Source organism: Choloepus didactylus, chromosome X, assembly GCF_015220235.1.
Source record: "Choloepus didactylus isolate mChoDid1 chromosome X, mChoDid1.pri, whole genome shotgun sequence".
Classification (NCBI taxonomy): Eukaryota; Metazoa; Chordata; class Mammalia; order Pilosa; family Megalonychidae; genus Choloepus; species Choloepus didactylus.
In genome coordinates this window covers 74,230,100-74,249,292 of record NC_051334.1, presented here as the reverse complement: position 1 = coordinate 74,249,292, position 19,193 = coordinate 74,230,100, and the positions used below count along the sequence as shown (strand labels likewise).

At 36.9% G+C, this 19,193-nt stretch overlaps 1 protein-coding gene across 1 annotated transcript in view; it reads left to right on the top strand.

Annotated features, from left to right (window-relative positions):
* The window catches only part of TEX11 (testis expressed 11), a 508,239-nt gene that overhangs the window by 312,003 nt on the left and 177,043 nt on the right, over window positions 1–19,193 (top strand). Inside the window, exon 16 of the mRNA XM_037820830.1 lies at window positions 15,846–15,948. Coding sequence (XP_037676758.1) covers window positions 15,846–15,948 — 103 coding nt within the window. The remainder of the gene's footprint in view (window positions 1–15,845; window positions 15,949–19,193) is intronic.

Here is a 19,193-nt window from a genome sequence, read left to right as displayed (position 1 = left end):
TTTGGTCAGGTCAAAAGAATTGGAGAAGAGTTTCCTCTGTATTTTTATTAGATTAGTTTACAGATTCATTAGTTCATGCATTCGGTAATATGAGACAATGCTATTTATAGGTGTTTTATTTTCTAGATTGTATAAATATTAAAAATTTTAATTGCCTTTATCCATTGAGTACCTCCAATGTATGAGACAATATTAGACAATATAGTTTCATAGACATCAACTCTGTCTTCAGAGAATTTATAATACCTTAAGCCCAGTACCCCAATTTTATTGTATTATTGAGGATTTTTTAATGTTTGATTTCTGAATGGAGTTAAATATGGGGGGAATGACATTGAGTTCTAAGTGTAGAAGCAATTTATCACACCTTGATATAGTAGAATTGTGCTGCAAACAACAATATAATGTTAATTTTAGTTGAGAGATAATGGATTGTTTTGGTGATAGTCTGTGTAACTTGATGGTAATGCACAATTGGATACTCTTTAACTCAGTTTACTAGTCTCATCCTCAGTTTACAACTGTAGTTTAGGTACATGAGTGTCATTAGTACCACTGTAGATTAATAAAACTAAAGCACAGTCTCATACCACATACAGTATGGCAGTAAGACTTATGACATCCATAAAGATGAGACTACTTACAGAATATTTATATGTCCTAAAGCAAAAACAATCATATCTCATTCCCTGGTTATGTACTGGTTTTATTTCCCATATAAAGTTCAAATACCATGCCCTTCCATTATAGAACTGAAAATGAACTTGTGATCTGTGGACTAGCCGATGAAAAATACTGATGTTCACTAGATGGCACTGTGGCCCCTGTTTATACTATATTGTTACTGATTTTGCAGTGACTTTGTAACTCTTTGGCAGGTATACCCCTTCCCACACATGAGTCTGTATGGATGTAAAAGACAGTTAGCTCTTAAGAAAACATGAGAGGAAACGTTAATTGTTGCTCATTTGATGTTAATTCAAATTAGGTTGCATCAGTAAAGATATAAAATATAGCAGGAGAAAAGTGGTAGTCTCTCTGATGCTCTGGTTCGATCATACCTGAAGTATTGTGTTAGATTGGGGGGGCAACACTTTTGAAGAAGGATATTGACAAACCCTAATGTGCCCTGGGGCAGGTACTCAGGATGGCAGAGCACTCGAAACCATCTTATTTGAAGAATAAAAGACCTATGTATGTTACACTTGGAAAATGGAAGGTTGGAGGAAATGTGGATAGCTTTCTTCTAATATTCTAAAATGGCTGCCATGGAGTAAAGAAGTTTAATTTATTCCATGCATATTTCCATAGGTGAGACCTACAAGGAGTAAAATTTCAGGTCATCATAAGGAAAGCTTTTCTAATGATTAGACCTGTCCAAAAACTGAAATGGGTTGTCTCAAGATATAATGTATTCCCTCTTCTTGAAGGTAATTTAAGCAGAGACTGAATGACTACTTTGTGAAGAGTATTAGAAGATTCAAGCATCAGAAGGATTGTTTTACTAAGAGAACTTTGAGATCTCGTCCAACCATAATGTTCTAAAGTATCAGTGTGACATGATATAATCCAGAAGGGTCAAAGAAGACTTTTTGGAAGACTAAGTTCATGAATCATTTAATTTTAGAACTAAAGGGACCCTTACATTTGGTTCATAGCTCTAAGTTCTTTCAAAAATCAACTTTATTGATGTATAATTTATATACAAAAATGCTCCCATTTTACATGTACAATTTGATGATTTCAACAAATGTGCCCACTACCACAGTCTAGATATAGAATATTTCCATTACCCCAAAATATTGCCTTTTGCCCTTTCCCAGTTAATTTCCACACTCTACTTCCAGCCCTAGGCAATGACTGATATGCTTTCTATTACTGTAGATTAGATTTATCCTTCCTAGAGTGTCTCATAAATGGAATAATATTATGCACTTTTTTTTTGTCTGGCTTCTTTTACTCAGCATAATGTTTTTGAGAATCATCCATGTTGTTGAATATATCAGTAGTTTATTCCTTTTTATTGCTGAATATACCCATTGCATGAATATACCACAATTTGTTTATCCATTCATCTGTTGATGGATATTTTGATTGTTTCCATTTTGGGACTATTATGAATAAAGCTGTTACGAACATTTAGGTCCAAGTCTTTGTGTGGATATTTGCTTTTATTTCTTGGGGGAAATATCTAGAAGTGGAGATATAGTAAGTGTATTTTTAGATTTATAAGAAACTGTAAAGCTGTTTTCCAAAGCAGTTGTACCATTTTACATTCCCACCAGCAAAGGATGAACATGCAAGTTCATCCACATCCTTGCCAGTATTTGATATTATCAGTCTCTTTCATTTTAACCATTGTAGTAGGTGTGTTGTAGGTTTTAATTTTGATGAAGTTAAATTAATTATTTTTTTCTTTCATAGTTTGTGTTTATTGCAAGATTGCAAAGATTTTCTCCTATATTTTCATCTAGAAGTTTTATAGTTTTTAGCTTTTATGTTTAGGTCTGTGATCATCTTAAGTTAATTTTGGGTGTGTGTGAGGTAGAGGTTCATTTTTCCCCACATAGATTTCATGTCAGGGGAAAAGCATTCGCTCTTTCACCATTAAGTATGACGTTGGCTTTAGATTTTTTATAGGTTTTCTTTATCAGGTTGAGGAATGTCATTTCTATTACTAGTTTGCTGAGAGATTTTATCATGAATTGGTTTTTAGTTTTGCCAGATGCCTCTTCTGCATCTATGAGATGTTTATATGATTTTTCTTCTATAGTCTGTTAACATGGTCAATTATATTGATTTATTTTTAAATGTTAATCTACCCTTGCATTCCTGGGATAAACTCCACTTGATCATGGTGTATTACATTTTTTATATTTTGCTGGGTGTAATTTGCTAATACTTCATTAAGGATTTTTTCATCTATATTTTTGAGGAAAATTACTCTGTAACTTTCTTATCTTTGTCTAGTTTTATTAACAGGATAATGCTGTCTCCATAAAATGAGTTGGAGAAGTTTCCCTCTGTCTTGTTTCCTAGCTGCTAGTTCATTTCTGTCATGGTCAGTGAACATCTTCTGTATGATTTCAGTCCTTTTAAATGTATTGAGACTTGTTTTAAGGCCCAGCATATGGTCTGTCTTGATGAATGTTGTACTTGAATAGAATGTGCATTCTGCTCTTTTTGGGTGGAGTCAATTTTAAATTTTAAAATACCATATAATGGGTTGGCTTAACAACAGGAATTGATTGGCTCACAGTTTCAGAGGCTATACAAGGCTTGCTTCCTCCTGTGGTTGTTATCTTCTGGCTGGCCAACAATCTTTGGGGTTGCTTGGCTTTCTTGTCACATAGCAACACACATGACAGCATCTTCTCCTTTCTCTTCTGGGTTCTGCTGACTTCCAGCTTCTGGCCGCTCCCTATGGCTTCTTTCTTTGTGTCCAATTTCCCTTGCTTATAAGGACTTTAGCCATCTTGGATTAAGATCCACCTTATTCAGTTTGGGCACACCTTAACTAATAATATCTTCAAAGGTTCTATTTACAAATGAGTTCATACCCACAGGACTACGGGTTGGAACCTGAACATGCTTTTTGTGGGGGACATAATTCAATCCTCAACACTCTCATTTATTTTCTAAAAGACTGTGTGTAGGGTTGGTATTATTTCTTCTTTGAATCCTTGATAGAATTCACCCTTGAAACTTTTTTGGCATGGGTTTATTTGAGGGAAGGCTTTATATTAAAAATTCAATCTCTTTAATAGATACACTGCTATTCAGATTTTCTTTTTCAGTCAGGTTCTGAAATTTGTGTCTTTCAAGGAATTATTTCATCTAACTTATCTAATTTGTTTGTATAAAGTTGTTCATTTCCGTATGCTCTATAGTGATAGTGTCTCTTTCATTCCTGTTTTTCTTAATTTTTGTATTTTCTGTTTTTTCTTGGTCAATCTAGTTTGAGTTTTATCATTTTTATTGCTTTTTTAAAAATATCTTTTGGTTTAATTGATTTTTTTTTCCTGTCCATTTTCTATTTCATAGATTGCTGTTCTTATTTGTATCATTTCTTTAAAACTTTATTCTACTTACTTTGGGTTTAATTTGCTCTTCTTTTTCTAGTTTCTTAAGGTGTAAACATAGATAAGTGATTTTAGACCTTTTTAAAATATAAGCATTTAAAGCATAAATTACTCATTAGCTTTATCCCACAAATGAATATGTTGTGTTTCATTTTCATACAGTCCAAATTATTTCTTAATATTCCTTGTGATTTCTTATTTGATCCATGAGTTATTTATAAGTATGCTGTTTAACTTACCAATATTTGGGTTTTTCCAGATATTTTTCTGTTACTGATTTCTAATTCATCTCTGTCATGGTCAGTGAACATCTTCTGTATGATTTCAGTCCTTTTAAATGTATTGAGACTTGTTTTAAGTCCCAGCATATGGTCTATCTTGGTGAATGTTGTACTTGAATAGAATGTGCATTTTGCTCTTTTTGGGTGGAGTCAATTCATAATGTTTCCCAGGTCTTCTGTATCCTCACTGATTTTCTTTCTATTCTATCAATTATTGAGAGTAGAATGTCTCCAACTATAATTGTGGATTTGTCTATTTCTTCTTTTAGTTCTGACATTATTTGTTACATGTGTTTTGAGGTTTTGTTATTGGATGCATACACATTTGGGGTTGACTTTCTTATTAATTTATACAAGTTCTTTAAATACTTTGTATAAAAATTGGTTGCTCAGTTCTATACATTACAAGTATCTTGTCTTCCTCTGTGATGTTTTTCACTTTTTTTATGGTCTCTTGATGAATGTAAATTCTTAATTTGTTTGATTCAATCTCTTTCTTTGTGATCAAGTGGTTTTTATGTGTCTCTGCCCTGAGGGTATGAAATGTTCTGCTGAATTATCTTCTAAAAGCTTTATGATTTTGACTTTCACGTTTAGGTCTTTAACCCACCTAGAATTTACTTTTGTAGTGTCGGGTAGGGATCCAATTTGATTTTATCCATATGGATACACAATCATATAATATTGTATCATATACCCAGTTATTCATGGGTATATCATGAATATATCCATGGGTCTGTTTCTGAGCTCTCTGTCGTAAACGTAGTTGTCTGACCAACCAAAAGCAGATCAAAATCGAAAGTAAATTCAGCACTTGAAAGCAGATTTAGGCACAATGATAGTTGGAATGCTTAATGCAGTTTATCTGCTTGCTTCATTGCAAGCTGCCAATACAACCAACGTGCAATAACCAAGTTGAGGGGATACAACACATTTAAAGGTAAATGATACTAGAGTCTCTAAAGTCCATTGGCCTGAGGGCCCAAAGAAAGCAGGCAATACCTTTAACAAGAGGTCTCAGGAGCCAGGTCTGACGCAGCATCAGAGGAGATTCCAAAGTTGACAGTGGGAGGCCCTGGTCACAGTGCAGTGACGAGAGCGACAGCGAGCTTCTTCATAGCACAGTACAGGCATGGAAGCTGGGAGTCTGATTCTACTTGATGCTCACCAAAGCAGCATCAGCACTGGGTTTTTGATGGGAAGTGCCCCTCTGGCTGGTATCAAGCTAGTGTATATCATATCCTCCCTCACACAAATGTCTGGTAATCACTTGTTACAAAAACATGTTTTTCTCAATTTGTTTACATTCTAATCATGGTCAGCATGTTTACAATGTTTTTGGGGGGATTCAGGATCATTAATATCATTTCAAGACACAACACTCTCTATTCTGTTCCATTTGTCTTTTAGTCTATCCCTGTGCCAATACCACACTGTCTTAATTATCATAGCTAAATAATGTTTGATACATCTGGTAGAACACATTCTTTCCTATCTTGTTCTTCTTTGCTAAATATCTTGACTGTTCTTGGCACTTTACTTTTCTATATAATTCAAAAATCAACTTGTCAAATAAATGTATCGTCACATACAAAAGCCTTTGGGGATTTTAACTGGAATTTTGTAGAATGGCTATGAATGACTGCAGTAATTTCAAACACTTCCAACAGCAACTCAGTTCTGACTCTAACTACCCAGAGTTAAGCTAGACTCCACAGGTTAAGGGCCATCTTCTACAGGATTGTCATTCAGACATCAATTACAAGTTCAAGGGCCCACGTTGCCCCCAATTCTGACCAACTGGCTACAAATTTGGGGATTCTCACCACCCTCTCAGGTTCAGTAATTCTCTGAATGACACACAGAATTCACTGAAGCTCTATACTTTGAATGACACACAGAATTCACTGAAGCTCTATACTTTGATTATAGTTTTATTATAACACAAATGATACAGATAAGAAGAGACATATAGGGCAAGGTCTGGGAGAGTCTCAAACACAGGCTTCCATGTCCTCTTCACATTGAATCAGAATATGTCACTCTCCCAGCACAGCGATGTATCTTCTCAATCATGGAAGCTCATCTGAGCTTTGATTGTCCATAATTTATATGGGGCTTCATTATGTAGGCATAATTGGTGGAATCATTGCCCACATAGTTGAATTCAGTCTCTAGCCTCTCGACCCTTTCTGGAAGGTCAGATTTATAAGACCTGACTCAAAGCCCAACTCCCTAGTTCCATGGTTGGTCTTTCTGGTCTGACCAGCAATCCCTATCCCCCAAGACTATAAACCATACCCTGTCGTCTTTTTAGCATAAACTATTCAGATGTGCTGAGGGGAGGCCCCCCATGAATAATAAAAGACACTCCTATCAGAGGAGATTCAAAGGATATAGAGGTTACTTCCTAGGAACCAGGGACAAAGACCAGCCAAGTTCTTTTTTTTTTTTTTTTAAATCATCATTTTATTGAGATATATTCACATACCACGCAGTCATACAAAACAAATTGTACTTTCAATTGTTTACAGTACCATTACATAGTTGTACATTCATCACCTAAATCAATCCCTGACACCTTCATTAGCACACACACAAAAATAACAAGAATAATAATTAGAGTGAAAAAGAGCAATTGAAGTAAAAAAGAACACTGGGTACCTTTGTCTCTCTGTTTCCCTCCCCTACTTTTCTACACATCCATCCATAAACTAGACAAAGTGGTGTTTGGTCCTTATGGCTTTCCCAATCCCATTGTCACCCCTCATAAGCTACATTTTTATACAACTGTCTTCGAGATTCATGGGTTCTGGGTTGTAGTTTGATAGTTTCAGGTATCCACCACCAGCTACCCCAATTCTTTAGAACCTAAAAAGGGTTGTCTAAAGTGTGCATAAGAGTGCCCACCAGAGTGACCTCTCGGCTCCTTTTGGAATCTCTCTGCCACTGAAGCTTATTTCATTTCCTTTCACATCCCCCTTTTGGTCAAGAAGATGTTCTCCGTCCCACGGTGCCAGGTCTACATTCCTCCCTGGGAGTCATATTCCACGTTGCCAGGGAGATTCACTTCCCTGGGTGTCTGATCCCACGTAGGGGGGAGGGCAGTGATTTCACCTTTCAAGTTGGCTTAGCCAGAGAGAGAGGGCCACATCTGAGCAACAAAGAGGCATTCAGGAGGAGACTCTTAGGCACAAATACAGGGAGGCCTAGCCTCTCCTTTGCAGCAACCGTCTTCCCAAGGGTAAAACTTATGGTAGAGGGCTCAACCCATCAAAACACCAGTCCCCTATGTCTGTGGTCATGTTAGCAACCATGGAGGTGGGGTAGGCGAATACCCCTGCATTCTCCACAGGCTCCTCAAGGGGGCACTACATCTTTTTTTTTTTTTTTTTTTCCCCCTTTTTTTCTTTTTTTATTTTTTTTTTTTTTTTTTTTTTTTTTTTTTTAACTTTCCCTTCTTTTTTCAAATCACCTGTATGAAAAAAAAAGTTAAAAAGAAAACAAACATACAATAAAAGAGCATTTCAAAGAGACCATAGCAAGGGAGTAAGAAAAAGACAACTAACCTAAGATAACTGCTTAACTTCCAACATGTTCCTACTTTACCCCAAGAAAGTTACATAATATAGCAACATTTCAGTGAACTTGTTCCTACTACAACCATCAGAAATTAACAGACCATAGTCATTTCTGGGCATCCCCAGAACGTTAAATAGCTTATCTGTTCTTCCTGGATTATTGTTCCCCCTTCCTTAATTGCTCTCTACTGCTAGTTCCCCTACATTCTACATTATAAACCATTTGTTTTACATTTTTCAAAGTTCACATTAGTGGTAGCATATAATATTTCTCTTTTTGTGCCTGGCTTATTTCGCTCAGCATTATGTCTTCAAGGTTCATCCATGTTGTCATATGTTTCACCAGCTCGTTCCTTCTTACTGCCGCGTAGTATTCCATCATGTGTATATACCACATTTTATTTATCCACTCATCTGTTGAAGGACATTTGGGTTGTTTCCATCTCTTGGCAATTGTGAATAATGCTGCTATGAACATTGGCGTGCAGATATCTGTTCGTGTCACTGCTTTCCGATCTTCCGGGTATATACCGAGGAGTGCAATCGCTGGATCGAATGGTAGCTCTATATCTAGTTTTCTAAGGAACTGCCAGACTGACTTCCAGAGTGGCTGAACCATTATACAGTCCCACCAACAATGAATAAGAGTTCCAATTTCTCCACATCCCCTCCAGCATTTGTAGTTTCCTGTTTGTTTAATGGCAGCCATTCTAACCGGTGTTAGATGGTATCTCATTGTGGTCTTAATTTGCATCTCTCTAATAGCTAGTGAAGCTGAACATTTTTTCATGTGTTTCTTGGTCATTTGTATTTCCTCTTCAGAGAACTGTCTTTTCATATCTTTTGCCCATTTTATAATTGGGCTGTCTGTACTATTGTCATTGAGTTGTAGGATTTCTTTGTATATGCAAGATATCAGTCTTTTGTCAGATACATGGTTTCCAAAAATTTTTTCCCATTGAGTTGGCTGCCTCTTTACCTTTTTGAGAAATTCCTTTGAGGTGCAGAAACTTCTAAGCTTGAGGAGTTCCCATTTATCTATTTTCTCTTTTGTTGCTTGTGCTTTGGGTGTAAAGTCTAGGAAGTGGCCCCCTAATACAAGGTCTTGAAGATGTTTTCCTACATTATCTTCTAGGAGTTTTATGGTACTTTCTTTTATATTGAGATCTTTGGTCCATTTTGAGTTAATTTTTGTGTAGGGGGTGAGGTAGGGGTCCTCTTTCATTCTTTTGGATATGGATATCCAACTCTCCCAGCCCCATTTGTTGAAAAGACCATTATGGCTCAGTTCGGTGACTTTGGGGGCCTTATCAAAGATCAGTCGGCCATAGATCTGAGGGTCTATCTCTGAATTCTCAATTCGATTCCATTGATCTATATGTCTATCTTTGTGCCAGTACCATGCTGTCTTGGCAACTGTGGCTTTATAATAAGCTTCAAAGTCAGGGAGTGTAAGTCCTCCCACTTCGTTTTTCTTTTTAGAGTGTCTTTAGCAATTCGAGGCATCTTCCCTTTCCAAATAAATTTGATAACTAGCTTTTCCAAGTCTGCAAAGTAGGTTGTTGGAATTTTGATTGGGATTGCATTGAATCTGTAGATGAGTTTGGGTAGAATTGACATCTTAATGACATTTAGCCTTCCTATCCATGAACATGGAATATTTTTCCATCTTTTAAGGTCCCCTTCTATTTCTTTTAGTAGAGTTATGTAGTTTTCTTTGTATAGGTCTTTTACATCTTTGGTTAAGTTGATTCCTAGGTACTTGATTTTTTTAGTTGCTATTGAAAATGGTATCTTTTTCCTGAGTGTCTCTTCAGTTTGTTCATTTCTAGCATATAGAAACATTACTGACTTATGTGCATTAATCTTGTATCCCGCTACTTTGCTAAATTTGTTTATTAGCTCTAGTAGGTGTATCGTTGATTTCTCAGGGTTTTCTAGATATAAGATCATATCATCTGCAAACAATGACAGTTTTACTTCTTCTTTTCCAATTTGGATGCCTTTTATTTCTTTGTCTTGCCGGATTGCCCTGGCTAGCACTTCCAGCACAATGTTGAATAACAGTGGTGACAGCGGGCATCCTTGTCTTGTTCCTGATCTTAGAGGGAAGGCTTTCAGTCTCTCACCATTGAGTACTATGCTGGCTGTGGGTTTTTCATATATGCTCTTTATCATGTTGAGGAAGTTTCCTTCAATTCCTACCTTTTGAAGTGTTTTTATCAAAAAGGGATGTTGGATTTTGTCAAATGCTTTTTCAGCATCTATTGAGATGATCAATTGATTTTTCCCTTTCGAGTTTTTAATGTGTTGTAATACATTGATTGTTTTTCTGATGTTGAACCATCCTTGCATGCCTGGAATGAACCCCACTTGGTCATGGTGTATGATTTTTTTAATGTGTCTTTGGATTCGATTTGCAAGTATTTTGTTGAGGATTTTTGCATCTATATTCATTAGGGAGATTGGCCGGTAGTTTTCCTTTTTTGTAGCATCTTTGCCTGGTTTTGGTATTAGATTGATGTTAGCTTCATAAAATGAGTTAGGTAGTGTTCCATTTTTTTCAATGTTTTGAAAGAGTTTGAGTAAGATTGGTGTCAGTTCTTTCTGGAAAGTTGGTAGAATTCCCCTGTGAAGCCATCTGGCCCTGGGCATTTATTTGTGGGAAGATTTTTGATGACTGATTGGATCTCTTTGCTTGTGATGGGTTGGTTGAGGTCTTCTATTTCTTCTCTGGTCAGTCTAGGTTGTTCATATGTTTCCAGGAAATTGTCCATTTCTTCTACATTATCCAGTTTGTTGCCATACAGTTGTTCATAATATCCTCTTATAATTTTTTTAATTTCTTCAGGATCTGCAGTTATGTCACCTTTTTCATTCATTATTTTGTTTATATGGGTCTTCTCTCTTTTTGATTTTGTCAGTCTAGCTAGGGGCTTGTCAATCTTGTTGATCTTCTCAAAGAACCAACTTTTGGTGATATTTATCCTTTCTATTGTTTTTTTGTTCTCTATGTCATTTATTTCTGCTTTAATCCTTGTTATTTCTTTTCTTCTACTTGGTTTAGGATTGGTTTGCTGTTCATTTTCTAGCTTCTTCAGTTGATCCATTAGTTCTTTGATTTTGGCTCTTTCTTCCTTTTTAATATATGCGTTTAGTGCTATAAATTTCCCCCTTAGCACTGCTTTTGCTGCATCCCATAGGTTTTGGTATGTTGTGTTCTCATTTTCATTCGTCTCTATATATTTAGCAATTTCTCTTGCTATTTCTTCTTTAACCCACTGATTGTTTAGGAGTGTGTTGTTTAACCTCCAGGTATTTGTGAATTTTCTAAGTCTCTGATGGTTATTGACTTCTAATTGTATTCCATTGTGGTCAGAGAATGTGCTTTGAATGATTTCAATCTTTTTAAATTTATTGAGGCTTGTTTTATGTCCCAGCATATGATCTATTCTGGAGAAAGTTCCGTGAGCACTAGAAAAGTATGTGTATCCTGGTGATTTGGGATGTAATGTCCTGTAGATGTCTGTTAAATCTAATTCATTTATCAGATTGTTTAGGTTTTCAATTTCCTTATTGGTCTTCTGTCTGGTTGATCTATCTATAGGAGAGAGTGATGTGTTGAAGTCTCCCACAATTATTGTGGAAACATCAATTGCTTCCTTTAGTTTTGCCAATGTTTCTCTCATGTATTTTGTGGCACCTTGATTGGGTGCATAGACATTTACGATTGTTATTTCTTCTTGCTGAATTGCCCCTTTTATTAGTATGTAGTGGCCTTCTTTGTCTCTCAAAACATCCCTTCATTTGAAGTCTATTTTATCTGAGATTAATATTGCTACACCTGCTTTCTTTTGGCTGTAGCTTGCATGAAATATTTTTTTCCATCCTTTCACTTTCAATTTCTTTGTGTCCCTGTGTCTAAGATGAGTCTCTTGTATGCAACATATTGATGGTTCATTTTTTTTATCCATTCTGCGAATCTATATCTTTTAATTGGGGAGTTTAATCCATTTACATTCAACGTTAAAACCGTGAAGGCATTTCTTGAATCGGCCATCTTATCCTTTGGATTATGTTTGCCATATTTTTCCCTCTCTCTATTAATATCCTTTATTGTACCCATACCGAATCTCTTTAGTACTGAACCTTTCTCCAAGTCTCTCTGTCCTGTCTTTGTTTCTCTGTCTGTAGGGCTCCCTTTAGTATCTCCAGTAGGGCAGGTCTCTTGTTAGCAAATTCTCTCAGCATTTCTTTGTCTGTGAAAAATTTAAGCTCTCCCTCAAATTTGAAGGAGAGCTTTGCTGGATAAAGTATTCTTGGCTGGAAATTCCTCTCTCTCAGAATTTTAAATATATCGTGCCATTGCCTTCTCGCCTCCATGGTGGCTGCTGAGTAGTCACTACTTAGTCTTATGCTGTTTCCTTTGTATGTGGTGAATTGCTTTTCTCTTGCTGCTTTCAGCACTTGCTCCTTCTCTTCTATGTTTGACAGTGTGATCAGTATATGTCTCGGAGTGGGTTTTTTTGGATTTATTCTATTTGGAGTTCGCTGAGCATTTATGATTTGTGTATTTATGTTGTTTAGAAGATTTGGGAAGTTTTCCCCAACAATTTCTTTGAATACTCTTCCTAGACCTTTACCCTTTTCTTCCCCTTCTGGGACACCAATGAGTCTTATATTCGGACGCTTCATATTATCTATCATATCCCTGAGGTCCATTTCGAGTTTTTCAATTTTTTTCCCCATTCTTTCTTTTATGCTTTCATTTTCCATTCTGTCATCTTCCAGGTCACTGATTCGTTGTTCAACTTCCTCTAGTCTTGTACTATGAGTGTCCAGAATCTTTTTAATTTGGTCAACAGTTTCTTTAATTTCCATAAGATCATCCATTTTTTTATTTAGTCTTGCAATGTCTTCTTTATGCTCTTCTAGGGTCTTCTTGATTTCCTTCATATCCCGTACTAGGGTCTCATTGTTCATCTTTAGTTCTTTGAGTAGCTGCTCTAGGTGTGTCTCTTCTGGTCTTTTGATTTGGGTGCTTGGGCTTGGGTTATCCATATCGTCTGGTTTTTTCATATGCTTTATAATTTTCTGTTGTTTTTGGCCTCGTGGCATTTGGTGTCCTTGATAGGGTTCTTTTAGGGTTTGTAGACTAGTTGAAGTCCTTATCTCTAATTTATCAGATCTACAGCTTCGTGGAGTACACTTTCTCTAACTAACCAGCAGGTGGCGTCCACGAGCCACCTGTTCTCCACAAGCCAGATCTCCCCTGCTTAGCCTTTTTGGTGAGTGGGGGAGTGAGTCTTGTGGGGCCCAATTGGTGTCCCAAGCTTGCGTGTGTAGTTGGTGTTGCCTGCCCTGTATGTGGGGCGTGTTTCTGGGCAGTCGGGGAGGGGGGGTGGCCCTAACAATCAAATCTCCCTGATGATCCTAGAGTTTTAAAGCTACTGCAATAGTCTAATCCTTCAGTTCAGTCCTGCCACAGTTTGTCTCTGCCACTGACCCACAAGTCTTTGGTATTGGCGTATGGCTCCTGAGATTTGCAAGTGGGCCCCTCTTCCAGGCTGTGCACCCCGGGTCCTCTGTTGAGGGATGACTGTGCTATGTCACAGGTGAGTGCCGTCCCCCCAGGGCAGTTCTGGGCTGCTGGGCTGTGTTGGGAGGCTCCCAGTCTGCTCAAATGATGGCTGAATGGGGCTCTGTTAATTCACACTGCTCCCCCTTCCCAGCTCTGGGACATTCAGCTGAGGTTGCAGGGAAGGCTAATGTCCACGCCCAGTTTTGTGGTGTGTGCCTGTTATTTGAAGCACTTCCGTCACACTGGGTTGTCTGGGGCAGCTCTGGGCTATGGGGCTGGCGATGGGCAGGAGTGTTTCCTGTCCACCAGGATGGTGGCTGTGAGCGGACACCCCCCTTTTCTTGGGAAGTTGTGTTGTTTAGTGAATTTTCTCAGCCACTGGATTATTGCCTTTTGTCTCAGAGCTCTCTTATTTCTGCTCTTGACTTGACGTGCCCAAATTTCAATTCTTTGAAGCTTTCTGTATTGAGCTTCTTAGAGTAATTGTTTTAGGAAAAGCAAAAAGGATTTAAAAAAAAAAAAAAAAAAAAAAAAAAAAAAAAAAAAAAAACGGCCCTCCTCAGAGATCTAATGGGTTATTGAAATGCTAATAGACAAAGCAACCAGGGCCATTAAGGAAAGGTGCCCTGGGCAGAGAGATCAGCCTTGCTTCGGGATTTGCATATGCGCCTCAAGGCCTGATCTCCGCCCTTCCCCTTTCTGTGTTCACCAGAACTCCAAAAATCCTCTGCTTTTACTTTGGAGCTTCTCGTGTTGTTTTCCTTCTATGCCCGTCTCCTCTCTGCTGGGCTGGCTGCTCTCAGAGTCTCTGGTGTCTGGCCTCAGTCTATCTATGGTTGGAGTTTGAATCAGTAGAATGAGTTTCCGATGAGAGCAGCCACTGCAATTCTCCCTTCTCCTTCCTGGAGCTGACAGCCCCTCCTCCCCCGGGACTGAGCCTGGCAGGGAGGGGCGCGGGTCCCCTGGCCGCAAAAACTTACAGATTTCGGTGATCTCAGCAGTTCCACGTTTTCATGAGTGTTGTATGAAGTATGCCCAAAGACAGATTGCTCTGTGGTGTCCAGTCCACGCAGTTCCTGGCTTTTTACCTACTTTCCTGGAGGAGTAACTAAAACATACAGCTCACCAGTCTGCCATCTTGCCCCGCCTCCCCCAAGTTCTTTTTTATATTACATATCTATACATTAATTTGGGTATGATGACATTTTTACAATATTGAGTCTTTCAGCAATAAACTTTGCATGTCTCCCATCTTATTTGGGTCTTCTTTAATGTCTCTCAGTGAACTTTTCAAATTTTTTAAAGTAGAGGATCTGTACATATTTTGTAAAATTTATTCCTAGGTATTTCATATCTGTGAATATTACTATGTATGCTATCTTTCAAAATTGCAATTTCAAATTTTTTTCTTGCTGGTATAGGCTCCAGGAAAACATTTATTTTTTAAAACTCTTTATTATAAAATAAAAACACACATACAATAAAATCACACAAAATATATGCCTAATAATGGTTCAACATAAGAAAATCAATCAATGTAATACACCACATTAACAGAATGAAGGAAAAAAAATCACATAATCATCTCAACTGATGCAGAAAAGGCATTTGTCAAGATTCAACACCCTTTCAGGATAAAAACACTCAGAAAACTGGAATAATATCCTCAACATGATAAAGCATGTATGTGAAAAACCCACAGCTAACATTACACTCAATGGTAAAAGACTGAAAACCTTTCCCCTAAGGTCAGGAACAAGACAAGGATGCCCATTTTCACCACTGCTATTCAACCCTATACTGGACGCTCCAGCAAGAGCAACTAGACAAGAAAAGGAAATAAAAGGCATCCAAATTGGAATGAATAAGTAAAACTATCTCTATTTGCAGATGACATGATCCTTTATAGAAAATTCCAAAGATTCCAGGAGAAAACTACTAGAGCTAACATACAAAGTTCAACAAAGTTGCAGGCTGCAGGATTAACAATAAAAATCAGTTGTGTTTCTGTATACCTGTGAAGAACAATCTGAAATGGAAATTAAAAAAAAAAATTCAATTCATAACTAAAAGAATAAAATACCTAGGAATAAATTTAACCAAGGAGGTGAAGGACTTGTACATTGAAAACTACAAAACATTGCTAAAAGAAATTAAAGAAGACTTAAATAACAAGACCTCTTTAAAGGGTTTTCTTAGATTGATGTATTTTCATTGTGAGTAACCTTCAGCCACAGTAACTATGCTAATGATATTAGTAAAATATGATAAGAACTTCCTTATAATTTTTACAAAATAGACCCAATGTTTCTCTTTTCAGGCCAAAGAGGCAGTAACAGAAGCTGAGCAACATGATCATACCAATATTTTCACACAATTTTATTTATTCAAGATTGCAGTCTTAGAGGGCGACACTGATGGAGGTATGATTGTTACTTATGAATTATGTCTGACTGTTAACACAAAGATTAATCCACTTTCAAGCATAATAGAAAGAAAGCACACTTCTTAAGAAATGGAATTGAATATATAGTCTAGCCTTCCTAAATAAAGATGATACAACAATGCAAAAAGAAACATGGAAGGTTACATAAAAATAAAAGAACAGTGGTTACTTATTTTGGGAATGGGAACTGGGCAGATGTGGTACAAAAATTCAGAGGAAAGACTTGTCACTGTGTAGTTTTTTGTACTTTCTGTTGTTTGAACCCCTATACAAAAATTAAGTTAAAAAATTGTGAGGGGATGTGGGAGATTATATTATGAACTGTCTTCAGAGAATGGAAGTCTCCTTAAGGGTGCCATATGAGATTTGGGCTTGAAATGGAGTTTCTCTCCACTATGTGGACAGCATTGGGGTTACACACATGACCCTCATCCCGTTAGTGCCGTGTCCTATTCATTAAGCTAAGCATAGCTTCCTAACTGTTGTGTCTGTGCACGCACGTGTATCTTGAACTGGTTACAGGTATGGCTAAGCTGAGATATTAATCCTCTCAGCCCTCAGGGTAGCTGGACAAATCCTGGAATGGTCTGAGCCTCAGATTGGTTGCCCTCTGGGAAAGAAGTGAGAGGCATGAATTAGTGGATCAAAACAGAATTTATACTAATCCAATTAAACAACTATTTATGAACACCTACTATGTGAAAGGGACTATGTTATGCACTATGTAAGGAAAATAAGATAAATTATTCTGCATCAAAAGAGAAATGTTCCAGGAGAATGAAGTATACCTTTATAATAATTAAAGAGTAGTAAATTGGAGTCAGCTCTGTATCAAAGTTAATACTGCTGACATGTCCGTCAGCAGAGTTTTCACTAGAGACTTTTAGGCATTTGTTTTACTTGATATAATATGTTGAAGGATAAAAGAAATTGATTTTACCAGCAGAAATGGTAAAGAATGTAGATTCCCCATTAAACTTTTTTTAACATCCTATTAAAATTAATTTACCTTTTAACCACAGCATCAACTCAATCTCTTTATTTCTTAGGCAGTTACTGGTGATGAGGTTTTAAAATCATTTATTGCACTACATAAAATAAAATTCTCTCTTGTTAGTTTATGGTTCTATGTGATTTCTTTATATTAATAATAATACCGATCAAAAGTGATGGGTTCTCTGCCCAGTGCACACAAATGACCAATTCCTGAGACACCAGGGTTTCAAAGAGGGAAAAAGTTTATTGCTAGGTGCAAAGCAGAAGATCAGATGGCCTATCAGCCTAAAAATCTGTCTCCTTGAACTGCAGTAATTCTGATAGTTTTATAGTATAGTATCAAAAGATAGGTTTTAGGATAATGAGCACAAGGGCTCGAGATGACGAGGTTAGAGATGATCTAATTATTTAGCATGTGCAGATTGATTACATGCTTAGTTACAGAACATATGTAAGAAAATGGCAGCTTTATATGATGATGGGCATGATTTTTAGTGTTATACTGAAGTATAGGTCACTTATGGATTAGAGTTTAAGCATGTCAGGCAGGCCCATTTTGGTTAGATCCAGCTTTGTTTATCAAGATAGCTTTGGAATTGGGGTGGGTTCATTCTGGGCTGACTCAAAGCCATTCATTAATAAACATTAGGGACTGACTTTTGTGATCATAAACCCTAAAGTTGAAAAAGTAAAATATTAGGGGTACAAGTGAGGGTCAGACACAAGATTTTTAAAATCATAAGGGCACAAGATAAAGGCTATATAGTTATACAGTCATTATCAAAGATCAAAGTAACTAGATTACGGTTAAGCAATTTCATGTATTTCCTTCTTGCTATTCTAATACACTGTAAACTAAAAGGAAATTTCTATATAATGATTGAATAATCATAATCATTTGTTAATTCTAACTCCTCCCTTTCATTTGATTATTCTCTCAATCTTGAGGGATATCTGGGCGATGACCATTCTAACTTTTTCTTGCTGAAAAGGAGTGTCAACATTATGGAGTAAAGAAATGAAACTGGTTGTTGTTCTCAGAGAGACTGGTACTTCTGGGTTTCAGGACTTACTGGCATAGGAACAATCTGGAGGCTTTAAGTCTCTGAAAAATAAAATTAATAAATAAAACTTTTATAGAGTCTTAGATAGAACCCAGGATATTCTTTAAGGTTTTCAGAAACACCATTGGTTGGGCCTTGGCATACTGTGGCAGCTTGCAATATTAAATTGGTATTAAATTGGGAGCCCCTATTGCATAACAGAATAGCAGGAATTCCTAGGTGAGGAAGTTTAACGGTTCCATTTTTTTTTCTGGTCCCTTCAGGGGACTTTGCAAATACTTTTTCATTTTCTGCCCAAAATACTCTGAACTGCATCAGGGCATTATCACATTAACCTGTAGAGAATATTAAGATCTCATTCCTTATTCTAGGTTCCAAGTCAAATAAAGCTGAATTAGGTTGTTTAAATAAACTGACCAGACAGATTAGATAGTGTGTTACAGAAAATTTAAATTTTGGACAGAATAAACATCTCTTCCTTTGGTCTCACACAGAAGTTAAAGTCTTAAAATACAGACAGTATCATCTTTTACCCTGTATTCTGATTCATGTTAGTCCTAACCAGATTAGTTTCATTCATGTCTCTAATTGAAGTTTGATCTCTTTTTCAACTTCTTTAATGGTTGCTGTATGAATAATGCTGACTTTCAGAGCTGGAGATCTCTAACTCTGAGTCTCAGGTGTCACACAGATACCCAAAGTTCCAGGGAACTACCAGGTTATACACAAAGACCAAAGCATCTCAGGATTTAGAAATAACAGTTAAAGCTCAGGAGTAAATGTGACTGCTGTAAGAGCTTACAATCTAGGCCCTAATTTTCTTGTAGGCGTTTTCTAAATGAAGCTATTTTCAGAAATAAAAACACTTGACAGTTAACATATACTGGGGTCATAAACCACAAACCATAGCAGAAGTTGTCTTGTCTCACCTTTACGTTTACCAGGGTTATATTAATTAACAGGCAGAACATTATTTACTTGCCTTGTTTCTCTTTTAAAGTCCGTTTTTGTTGAAGATGAAGTTGTGACTTATAGCTGACCACATGTATTTTTGGAGAAGCATTAGAGCAAAGTAGTGTAACTGACAAGTAAATTTGGTTATTCCTGTAATCTGTAATCTTCTTCTAAGATTAACTAAAACCATGGCTAACAACATCATACT